The 12,887-nt window shown below is 43.4% G+C and overlaps 1 protein-coding gene across 1 annotated transcript in view; it reads right to left on the reverse strand.

Annotated features, from left to right (window-relative positions):
* The window catches only part of FASN (fatty acid synthase), a 75,403-nt gene that overhangs the window by 33,679 nt on the left and 28,837 nt on the right, over positions 1-12,887 (reverse strand). Inside the window, exons 12-18 of the mRNA XM_054975931.1 lie at positions 10,680-10,774; positions 7,973-8,107; positions 6,910-7,113; positions 2,441-2,556; positions 1,767-1,942; positions 1,256-1,447; positions 86-166 (exon numbers count right to left, since the gene is read on the reverse strand). Coding sequence (XP_054831906.1) covers positions 86-166; positions 1,256-1,447; positions 1,767-1,942; positions 2,441-2,556; positions 6,910-7,113; positions 7,973-8,107; positions 10,680-10,774 — 999 coding nt within the window. The remainder of the gene's footprint in view (positions 1-85; positions 167-1,255; positions 1,448-1,766; positions 1,943-2,440; positions 2,557-6,909; positions 7,114-7,972; positions 8,108-10,679; positions 10,775-12,887) is intronic.

A 12,887-nucleotide genomic window follows, 5' to 3' on the forward strand; every position in this document is an offset into this window, starting at 1 on the left:
ACACAGAGAACAAGAGCAGTCAATGGCCAGGAACATACACAGCGCTGAGCTATTCAGAACACATCTACAGGAATCAATGACTTACCAGTGACAGCCAGATTTCCATTGCTGGATACTTCAAAACACTGAGAAGCAGGCATGAGTCTCACCTCTAGCTGGGCTGAACCTGCACGGTAAGCCAGAGATTAGTGAGATGTTAAGAGGACCTTACCCTGACCCAGGCTAACCCAGTCTTGTCAGATCTCAGAAACTAAGCAGGGTCAGCCCTGTTAGTACTCGTATAGGATACTACCAAGGAAGTCCAGAGCCACCACGCATGGACAGACTACCTTAGTTTGTCTTTTGTCTAACCCCTCTGGGGTAGCCATAAGTTGGCTGCATCTTTACAGCCTGTTTACACACACAAAAGAATTTCAGCCTTCGGTCTTACTTGTTTTTATACCCATGAAAACCTCTCAGTATGCATAAAATAAGCAGCATAGGGTTTTTTTCCACCCTGTCGTTCACATAGCAATCTTTGAGATCTTATGCTTGCTTATGTGTTTTTCTTTTGCTTGACTAATACCTTATATAGCAAGGTATAGGTTATAAACCTGCTGATCTGGTTTCCTATTGTGGTATTCTGACAGAGGGTCCCAGCTGAGGCCATTCAGGCTCAGGGAAATGCCCTGTTCAGAACAACACCAACACATTAGGTTAGATCCTAACCACCTCTAGCAGATCCCTTCACCCTAGAAGCCCCCTTCTGATCCCTGGAAATTAGATTTCTAGGGATCAGAAAGGGTTACTATGGGGAGAGGAATGTGGCTGGGATCCTCACCTTCTGCTGGTGGTAATTAGGATTTAAGCCATAAAGCTGCTTAATTGGAATTCACATGCAAATTTCGGCCGTTTCCTCACGCCCTTAAAATAGTGGCACACTTCTGGAATGCAGTCGGCTTGTTCGTGCAATTTTTTTTGTTTAAAACAGATGCAGGGTGTTTTTTCGGCACATATTGTGCAAAGAAGTCCTGGGAGCGTGCCGCTATTTTAAGGACATGAGGAAACGGCCTTGGACTCAGCAAGAACGGTTAGTTCACTACACAAATAATTGTCCAGGCTTGCAGATTTATATACATGACCCATATGCATCTCATGTACTCTGTAGTAAAATAATGCAGTAAACTAGGTTGATTAGGTCTTCCTACAACTGAAGGAATCAGATAATGGGCCAATCACACCACTGATAGGAGGGAGAAAACTCTGTAAGTCTCACCTTTCTTAGGAAGTATAGTCGCCTGGTGAATTGCAACGTCTTCAAACACAACCGGCATTTGTTCTACGGAGGTCCCCAAAGATCGGGCTAGAGTGCGCCAGGCTAGTACTAGGTATCCTGTGGCTGGGTACAGAACTCTGCCATCAATACAGTGACCCACCAAGTAATGGTCAGGGGATTCAGGATTCACATCTGTCAACAATCAAAGGGGGGAGGGAATCACAGAAAACATTTTTAATAACTCCCACGTAAACCTCAGATTCAACAAGACTACAAAGCAATTGCCAGTTCTTTCCAAAATCCAAGCATGAAGCTTCACCCTGTTTCTGCCGCCCATATAGGTTTTAGCGCAGCGACTCTTATCAAAGCAAGCCACTTTTTTCTCCCTCCCCTATTAGCTTAGTTAGCACCCCAAGATATATGAAGATTCATATTTTCTATCCAGAAATAAACTCAAATTATACATTTGAGATATCTGGGAAAAGGCGTCATAAAAAGGTCCAGGACGCACCAAAGTTGTAGACAGTTGCTGCTCCAGAACCCCCTGTGGTTGTTGGGAAATCTTCGGCTTTTGGGACATCCCATGTCTGACTGTGGTCCCATAGGATGTAAGGAGAGATGAGTGGAGTTCCCACAGGGGCAGGACTTTCCACAGGTGGATACAGATTGTTCGCAAGGACATTTATTCTAAAGACACAATAAAGAGCAAAGAGTTTGTGACCCCCAATAAGCAATAGCAAGAGTAGTGAATGGGATGCAGCCAAGGTATTGCTGACCCCCCTCCCCAAATGTTAAAGTCTTAACCTCTATCAATAACACATAATATTGGCTTCTTTATCCTTTCTATTCAAATTTCACTGTGGGTCTTTCGAGGTACCGTACGGATCTTCAGCATCGATCAGAGTTCTCACTTGTACAATATAAATTGTAGAGCTGGATATCACATTATTCCTCTGAAGCAAGCACACCATCTTTTTTTTAAAGATGTAAATGAAAATAACCCATTCTTCTATTATACATCCAATGGTATACAGAATACTGTGGTTCTCCTATTGCTGACCAGCAATGTCTCTTCACAATAGCAACATGGGTGAGGTAAAAATCAGTTAAAGGTATAATTCAGTCTGTTCAATCAAAAATGAAAGGCTATTTAGTTTTCCCGTTATGTTTCACTCATCCCCTTACCCAGTCAAGTGGATTTTCCCAGCATGTGTCAAGAAGAACTCAAGGTTGTTTTTATGGTCTCTCTTCATCAAGGGCAGAATGGTGCAAGTCGGCTTCAAAGCTCTCCTCAAGATGGCCTGGTCAGGTGGAATTGAAAAAGTTATCAGAACAAGACAGCAAATTTCTCTGTATAAACAGAACTCATAGCAAGGGCTGCCTACAGTTTTTCTGGCAGCGCTTTTAAACATTACAGGCAAAAATTCATGCTAGGAAGAGTACTGATTGTCACATGACAACCTACTAATCAACATAAATTAAATATGTTACCACAGAATTAAAACTGATACACACACACACTTGACAAGCAGTGATTCTCCAAAAGAAGAAACAAGTGTCTTCCTACATCTTTCATTGCTCTTCCACTAAAACCACAAGCAAATCTAACTCTAACAAAACCGCTTCCATGACACTTATCTCCCTGTAGGATAAAGTCACTTAGATTGGTGATTCTCAATGTGACACCCATGGGTAAGCCATGCACCCACCAGAGCTTCTCCTCAGCCACCCATTTGCTTGAAAAAGGTTGATCAAGCCTTTTCCTGGCACACACTGAACAGGAAAATCTCCTTCCACCTTACCTCATGGCCAATAAACTGGGTAGCAGGGCATACCTGCTGCTGAGGGCATTCACTGCCCTCACTCACAATTCCAAAGGTGCTCACAGGCTTCAAAAGATTGGGGACACCTAACTTAAGTATCGGCCTCCCAACATGAAATCTGAGGGGGAAGCTTTCTCAACTGAAGTTAAAGTCCATTCTTGTGAATTGTATAAGAGCTTTTTTGCCACTATTTCCCCCCTGACATTCTTTAGTATTATTCTAAGCAACAAAGCTACTTAACCCTCTGAAAGCATTTAGGAGAGACCACCCCCGTTTCCCATAAAGAACTGTCTCTTTGGTTCTGTGCAACACTTGCCAAGCTCCTTAATCCCAAAACTCCTGTAAAACCAGCCAAGGAATTCCAACAGGAACCTTTGCTTGTGGAAGAAAAACAGGTCCTGGATCCTCAGGGAATCATAGCAAGACAAATGGCAAAAAAGCACCTGAATAAATGGTATATTTGGATATGTCAGTTTATCCCATGCCGTACATAATGAACAAGTATATACAACTGAGTACACCAATGTCACCTCCATTACATATTCCCCTGTCAATGGAGAACCTGTTGTGTTAGCACTTGCCTCCAGGGCTTTTTTTCAGCTGGAATGCGGTGGAACGGAGTTCCGGCACCTCTTGAAAACGGTCACATGGCCGGTGGCCCGCCCCTCTGTCTGGAGATCAGGGGCGGGGTCACCGGCCATGTGACCATTTTCGCTGAGGGCAATTTAAACTTTAAAAAACTCCCCCCTTGTTCCAGCTGACCCACAGTGATGTCATTGTGAGGTCCACCACTGAGTTCCACCACCTCTTTTCCCAGAAAAAAAGCCCTGCTTGCCTCTAAAGTACTACAGATGGCTCAGAAGAAAGGGAAGGAAGAAAGAACAAAGTGGGAACAATCTGCAACTCGATCCCAAAGAGACCCCAAGGGAACAACCAACAGGTATATGGAGTCCAAAATACGAGAAGAAAACCCATAGACAATTTCTTCATCTCAGCCTGAGGTCCGTGAGACTGATGTGCAAGAACATCTCCATGTGAGGTTTGCGTCTACCAAGCACCTCCTTTAAATTGGGCCCTCTGCTGCAACACATGCATTATTGGCACATCAGGGCCTGAGTGAGTATTGGGCAGGTATGATAACATTGCACATGTGATGGCACTGCATGCGCAGCAGCCTAGTTGATAAGAGATGCTGGGCAGACACAACATTGCACAGGTTTTTCATGCCTGCTAATATTGCATTTAAATTGTGTCTGGGAGTTTTAAGGAACAAACTACAAGTTAACACAAAAGGGAGCCCCCTAACCTGTATTTTTAAAATGAGAAGCAATTTTGCAATAGAGGTATTTGAAACATAAGCGCCCGGAAGAGAAGAGGAGGCTATTTAACCGTTTCCCTGTTGTTTTTCCACTCTGCCCTCCTGGTCCCAGATCCATGTTTACCACGTCTAGAGTACAAATGCTGCCCTTCCCACTAGTCATTTCTGCCTTCGATGAAGACAAATGATAAAGAGGTTAGAAGCAGCACATTATTTATGCTCTTTTGGCCCTAGCATTGGGCAACATTATATCAGTATTCCTATCCCCTAAGTACCCAAAAAGAATATTCCTTTGGCTCCCAGATTAATGACAACTTCTCCAGCAGAAAACGTAATTGGAGGAATAGATATAGGCAGGCAGGCAGGTAGGTTGATGAGTCTGAAGTATCTATGATCAGTGTCAAAGTTTAAGATTTCAGTATTCTGTATTTGCTGTCTGTGCAATAGAAGTAGTTTGAGAAAGATAAAGATGGTAATCAATAGACTTCAAACGTGAACAAGCATCACTGAAATGCTTGATTGACCACATATACGGTGCATGCAAATAAAGTTATTTCCAACATTAAACAGAATCAAACTAATCACATAACATTTGTCTCATTGGTTGCTTCGAAAGCTACTTTTTTGTCTTACGAAAAAATCACCAGTCTGTGTGGGAATCCAACAACTTCATTGTTAAATATGCCTTACTTCTAAGAAAGTTGCACCGTTAAGCTTCTAGCAATCGTTTTTGAATACACCTTCCTTTGTTAACCTAGTAAGCAAGACTTTAAATAGTATCACATCTTCGTGGCGGTTGTTTACACACTGGAATCAAGTAACTTCTTTTTACCTTCTTCTGAAGAGCTAACACAAGGCAATTTCTGGTTTTTCCTCTTTTCAGACAAGACAGAATTTTACATCCCTTCTTGAGTACACAATCAACTTCAAGCCTATCTATTCTATGTGATGTGATGCAACATACATTCTTGCCTTTAACTGAACAGTGACTTAAGTTTCAAGATATTTCTAATGGCTGCTTGCAAAGGTTATTATTAATCTCTTTCCCTAAATTTAGATGTCATGAGAAAGCATAATTAAACCTGAGTGGACACAAACAGAACTTGTCACCGTGCTCATGCACCTCCCCCACCCCCCAATTACGTTTGCCTTATTTCTTGTCACTCTCACAGAACTTGAATCTACACAGTTCGATTCAACTCTAATTTACCATTGTGGGCAATGTGGCACACTGGATTCACCTACTCTAAGCAGGTCACAATTCCCTGTGAGAGTAAAAAAATGCTATTCACAAGGAACCTGCATTCAGACATTACGGTGAACAGGGGCCAGCTCAAGCGGGAAAAGGAATTCTAAAATTTACCATTGTGGGTGACCCGGCACACTGGAATTCATCTACTCTAAGCAGGTCACAATTCCTTGTGAGAGTAAAAATTTGCTGTTCGCAAGGAACCTGAATTCAGACATTACGGTTAACAGGGGTCAGGTCAAACAGGAAAGTTCTGAACCAATGTCCATGAGGAACACTCAAGCACAGCAATAAGTAGTATCCATGTAAAGCTGGAGTTTAATTGTAGTTTGAATGCAGTCGTTGTGAGAAAAGACAATCAGGAGATTTATTTGAAATAACAAAGAGTCAAGATTTTATCTCATAACCCAACATTACTCAAATTTTATTGCATGGGCGCTAAAACTCAGAATATTCTTAATTGTTTTCACTTAGTGAGTCATCATGAGCAGGAGCACGGATAGGAAGCATATAGTTCCTAAACAAATTAGCCCATAGACACGTATATTTAGCAATGAAGTAGCTGATGAGGGTCAATGTTGTAACTCCCTAAACTATGGATCCATCAACCCACCACTTCCTGCCAAACCACAGGAAATCTCCCAGACTGACCCCGTGTTATTTAATGACACCTGATAAGATCAAGACCGAAGGAGTCACTGCTTCGGTTTCTCCTCCCTGCCACTCTCTTCCCACACATTATATTTATTTGTTCACCTGATTGTTGTTTCTCCATCATGAGTCCTGCCCCAACTTACAAAGCTTAGGGACGTGGTACATGCACAGCAACGGGTGTGTTCAGATTACTAAGTGTGTGAAGGAAAGTTGCATGGAGTATAGAACTGGCAGGACTCTCACTAGGGTGGGAGACGTCCTGCTGGTAGCTGTAGTTGCCTGCTGGTGGTCTGAGCAGCAGCAGGAGAGAAAAAAATAATTGAAAAATGCTGACCCCAGCTGCATTGCTATGTCACTTCTGGGGAAAACCCAGGAGTGACGGAGGATGGCTCCAGGAACTGCCGGAAACTCTATCCCTATGTCCCTGCCCCCCCTCCCAAACCTTCTACTGGCTGCCAGGTATGGCCTGGCCACCCTAACTGAGGAACACCAATTAAACAAATTGATAAAACAGGGAGAGAAAAGGAAGCTGGTGCAAGAAAAAAACAGCAGTATTGTCCTGGCGTTCTACTCTCTAACTTCAGCCTGTTAGCGATTGGCAGGGCCATACCTGTAGGAGGGCATGTGGTGCAATCTCCACGACGACTGCATTGTCCGGGATGTGTTTCAGACCCTCCTGGAACAAGACGGGGCTCACAAGGTTATTTACGTGGTACTCAGCGGAGGAGTTCTGAGCCAGGGCACTTGGCCACTGAGATTCAGGGATGGAGGTGCTAATCCAGCGGGATGAACGAGGTTTGGGATTTGGAATAACCTTAAAGAAAAGGGGGAGGGGGAAGAAAGGAGACGTGGTCAGGAAACAGTAAGGCGTTAAAGTTCAGAGATGCTTCATTTCCTTCATAACTTTACTGGCCGAGATCTCATAGAGTAAGGCAGTGCAAGACACTTGGATCAGGCAGCAGGTACTTTTGGACTTCAACTTGAAGCACATTCACTTGGATACAAATAATAATAATAATAATAATAATAATAATAATAATAATAATATTCCACTCTCCTCGCTCGCACGGGCTCAGAGCAGATACCAACCATGGATAAAATCACATTTAAAACCATAAAGAAGAATATACAGATCGATGAACATCTCTTGACGGCAAATCCACATTGCCCAGCCCTAACCAAGCATCCCATAGGGATGGAGGATGGAGAAGGATAATCAACTGGTGACGAGGGCTGGGCAGGGGGGGCACAGTAACCCCCCCCCACAACAGGAAACTGGCAGGAAGACTCGTCCAAGCCACAACTTCAACCACGTGCCTGGTGGAACATCTCTGTCTTACGGGCCCGGCAAAAAGATGACAAATCTTTCCGGGCCTGAGTCTCAGCAGACAGAGAGTTCCACCAGGCTGGAGGCCCCCAAACCGAAATGGCCCTGGCTCTGGTTGGGGCAAGGTGAGCCTCTCTGGGGGCAGTTGGTTTCAAGTGGGCTTAGTTTTATGTAAACCATTGGCAAACATAAATATTTTGAAAACTACTAGGCTGGTCTGACTGCGGCTGCTTATAGAAAAGAGTCTCCAGTCCGTCCTGATGCTGGACTCAGCTTCTTCTAACTTTGTTCAGAAAAATTAAACAGACGTTTCTCCCATTAAAACTTCGGTCAGGAGGAACGTTACCTTCTTCAGGGCACTAAGCAGCACCGGTGCAATGGATGCCATGTAGTACGAGTGGAAAGCGACTCCAGCACTGAGGACCTCTTTAGCAAACACACCTTCTGCTTTCAGTTTGGAAACAAATTCAGATACAGCGTCCTAACAAAAAGGAGAAAAATGACTGTGAATTGGTGTTGTGATGGCACGGTGCACTGAAGTGATCCGCTACAATCTGGGTTCTGCTGTTTATGAAATAATCATAATTCCTATTACCAGATGTGGATGACCCTACATTTCTGAGCGTGGCCAATAACATCCACTTTGGGCCAAACTACAAGTGACTCCTGACACAGGTTGGACACTTGTCAGCTTCCCTCAAGTTTTGATGGGAAATGTAGGCATCCTGGTCTTGCAGCTGTAATGCAGAGCCAAGCTGTAAAACCAGGACACCTACATTTCCCATCAAAACTTGAGAGAAGCTGACAAGTGTCCAACCTGTGTCAGGCGTCACTTGTAGCTTGGCCCATATATCAGCCTAATCTGTCAAAAGAGAATTTTCTTGCATCATCTGCCTTATTTGGATGTCCCAGCAAACTGCGATCACATTCTGCTTGTGTATGTACAAACTTCGTTGTATAGTGCTTGTGGTGATGCATGAACGCGGAGAGGGGTTGGTGCACTTTGATGTGCCAACCTCCAGGATGCACTAGTTCTTTTCCCTAACCCTACTGCAAGGGTGTGCAACGTTCAGCCTGGAATTTGGATTCAAAGTAATCAAAGTGGAAACCCACAACTAAGGGATACAGTCAGTCGGGTTCTGAAATTCTAGTGTATTAAAGTGGCGCAGTGCAATGAATAAATAACAATACTGTTATAAGCATATCAAATCACATAAACAATGTGCAATAAACAGTTCAAAATCGGCCAATACAGAAATATCCAATGGTGCAATCAAGTTCATATCAGAGTTCAAAGCAGAGATGAAACATAAGACAGCAAACCAGAGAAGCCCTGAGGACCCCTCGTTCCTGTTCAAGGTAAGTTCTTAAGACAGATGTACTCTTCTCATTTTCTTTCAACAGGTGGAACAAGGAGATGGAACACTCTGCAGGACCGAGACCCGACAAGGAACCGGTCATCAACAATGCTTGTTTCCAGACTGCATCCGGGGCCACAACAGACCTCCTCACCAAACATCTCACTGCTGCCGCTGTTACAAACTTCAGCGGCAGTCTGTCACACCTCTCTTAAGTGGCCGTGCTGTTTATTGCACGTTGTTTGTTTATGTGATTTGATATGCATATATTGTTATTCCACTTTGATTACTCAGGTTGTTGCTAAGGGAGCTTCCTTTTGTTCTATGGAATTTGGATTCAAGCAAGACCAGGCAGCAATGCTTCCTCTAGAGGCAGGAGCACTGACACGGGAACGTAAGAAGAGTCCTGCCGGATCAGACTCTAGTCCAGCATCCTGTCTCATACGGTGGCCAACTAGTTACTCTGGAGGGTTCAACCACAGGGCATAGAGGCCAAATTCTTCTCCTGATATTGTTGCCTGGTACTGTTATTCAGGAGGTTCACTGCCTCTGAATTTGGAGGTTCCCTTTAGGTACTGTGGCTAGAAGTAACCACTGATAGATCTAGCCTCTAATCCCATTTTTAAAGCTGCTGATGCTTGTGGCCATCACTACATTCTCTGGCAGTGAATTCTACATTTTAATTACTGGTTGAGTAAAGACGTATTTCCTAGTGTACATCCTGAATCTACCACCCATCAATTTCATTGGATGCCCTTGAGCTACAGTATTTTGGGAAAGGGAGAAAAAGTTCTCTCTGTCCACACTCTCTACCCTATGCATAATTTTATAAAAATGTTCCCCCCTACTCCTTTGTCATCTCTTTTCTAAAGTGAAAAATCCCAGACTCTTCAGTTTTTCCTTATAAGAAAGGTGTTCCGACCCCTAATTCTTCCCAGGCACATGCACTGTTTCTATTCTTTCTGCTCTCTTTTCAAACAAGGACACAGGTATTGCTGCAGCTATGGAGGAGATGGAAACAACCACTTAAGAATGTGCAGTGTATAAGAGAAGCAGCCGTTCTCAACTTCTCTCCTCTCCCAGGAGCTGACGATGCTCCAGTCTGCCTCCCCACACATATAGCCGCTGATTTGCAGCCATGGAAAGCCTAACAATTATTGCCAGCCTCATTCATATAACTTGCGCTGTCTCTCTCTTTCAGACCAAATGGTTCCTCTATTTCCAATGCCCCTTTGAAAGGATTTCTCTCTAATGTATCTAACCACCAAGCAGAAACCTAAGCAGATCTGTGGAGGAGAGAAAAGCTTGAAAGAGGAGGGACAGAATTAACGGGTGGCCAGTGAGAAATCAGGGTTATCATAGAATATCTGACATCCAGGTTAGGGACAAGAAACATAGAACTCTTCCTGTTCACCTCCAGTTCTGTTGGAAAAGAATGGACAAAGTAAATGCTGGAAGCCAGGGGAACAACCCCCCCCCCCATCTTGTTTGGAATTACTAGCTCTCATGCTACTTTACCGCTAGCCTTCATTTCTTCAGCAGCTATCCATATTCAGACTGGTTTCCTCTCATGAGTCAGATTAGAATCTCGTCAGACTTCATTTCTTGAGCTACTAAGATTTGACCCATATATTAAGTTCTGGTGACGATGCACTGTTATTTAGCAGTGGGAAATGCTTTCCACTGTGTTCTCACCTGAGGCCCTGAAACAGTCACAGTGTCTTCAGAGTTGTGACAAGCAGGCACCACTCCTGCAGGACACTTGCGCTTGCATTCCTCCCATGTTAGACCTGTGATGAAGAGAGGCATACGTTTTGGTCTTGTTTCAAAAACACACAAAGCCTGTTTGGCTGGAGGACAAAAGAAATGTATATATGTGGACATCATGGCAAGTGATGCTCTTTCAAATCGCTTTTGACTACTGTCTGTGATGTCTTTGCTTTCTGTCATATGTCATGTGCAAAAATAACCTGATCCAAGGAAGTGCTTGAATAAATGCTGCTTCAGTCCCCAAGATCTGGGGAATCGCTCTATTCACAGAACAGATTGTTGCTGCCTCTTCCTTTTCGTCAAAGCCTCCCTCCCCAAAAAAACTTGCTCTAGAATCTGGGGAGGGGGGGAAGGAAACTTGCTCTAGAATCTGTGTGTGGGGGGGAATTTAACCCACCCCCTGTGAAAAACTGTCCACCACAGTATGCATGAAAAATATTATAAGTCTTCCTGATGCTGCCGCCGCACAATACAAAATATCGCTATTTAAATTGTGTTTTAATATTGATATAGATGTAATGTTTTTAAATTGTTTTTAAAGGTTGTTAGCTGCCCTGAGCCCGCTAGCAGGGAGGGCGGGATATAAATATGAAATAATAAAATATAATAAAGAATAAATCTGGAGCCCCCCCTGATTAATGTGAGGATGTGGCATAGGGAGCTGCAGTGGGAAAGAGGGAAATTGCTCCTCACAGGCAAGCGGAAGCACCATTCCACTTATGGAAGGCATGCGCATGTTGAAACCAACATATAATTATTTGTAACATGCAAAATGTTTTACACCTCAACCACTCTCATAATAGAGCCACTCTGACTCTTATTTCATTGATGGGGAACCAATTTGCAATTAGGCCAGAGAGAAAATTGATGGCCCAGTCAACATTTGAAGTCTGACACTCTAGACCCAGGTCTGTCACTTGTACCAATCAATGCCTCATAAAAGCAATATCTCATCACTAAAGTGCACCACTAGCCATATTCTCAATTTCCCAAATGTATTCCACAGTTTGTGTTTTTCAAAGGTTTCCAATAAGTTTCTAAGAGAACCTACACAATCACTCTCAAAGGATATGGCTAGAACTAGAGAGCCATAACATTTGTTTGTATTATGTGCTAATATTTTCTATAATTTGAGTAGTAAAAAGGACAATTTATTATTAGGCACTATCTTTTGTGCCTGACTCTTTGGTCAGGCAGGAAGCATCTTTTAAGGGTCCCTGGCCCTAGGGAAGCCTGCCTGGCGTTGACCAGGGCCAGGGCCTTTTCGGTCCTGCCCAGGGCCTGGCCTTTTCGGTCCTGGCCCCGGCCTGGTGGAATGCTCTGGCTTGTGAGACCAGGGCCCGGCAAGATTTGTTAGTATTTCGCCGGGCCTGTAAGACGGAGCTATTCCACCAGGCATATGGCTGACGCTGGGCGGTGCTCCCCCCCACTCTGTGGAGGGGAGGATCAAACCATATGCCCTCCTATGCGGATGCAGATGTTATTATTAATGTTCACACTTGATACTGTACATAGTTGCTCTGGAAAAACCGCTGTATGGAACATCAAATCTCAATTATGTGCTGCTTTTATCTATTTGTATATAAATATATGACATTTATATACATAGCTGTAATTTTAATGATTAGATATAGTGTTTTAATGGTATTAACATTTGTATTTTTGTTATCCGCCCTGAGCCCGCGAAAGCGGGGAGGGTGAAATATAAATGTAATAAATTAAATTAAAAATTAATATAGCAATCCATGAGCTGATTTTATTATGCATAAAAAGGACCAGCACCAGAGAAAACATGAACAGACTTTGCAAGTAGGTGTGGGTGGATACGCGTGTAACTTTTAAAGGTTTAGGAGTAATAACCCACATGGGATTGTGCCACAATGGCCGGCTTGGCTGCTTTCAAGCATCATATAATTGGACCACAGAAAAAAGTTCTTTCTTTGAGGGCTGACTAATGATATATCACAGTACTTACACTGTGCCCTGTACTCAAAGTTTACTGGCCCCACTTGGATTTTTTCCTGAATTTTCATGAAGTTTTAATTACTTTATACTTGCTCCATACCACGTTAGATAAATGGATGGGAGTACTGTTGATTAAATCCTTTAACATAAAAGGCAAACTGTGTTGCT

Source organism: Eublepharis macularius, chromosome 4 (assembly GCF_028583425.1).
Source record: "Eublepharis macularius isolate TG4126 chromosome 4, MPM_Emac_v1.0, whole genome shotgun sequence".
NCBI lineage: Eukaryota > Metazoa > Chordata > Lepidosauria > Squamata > Eublepharidae > Eublepharis > Eublepharis macularius.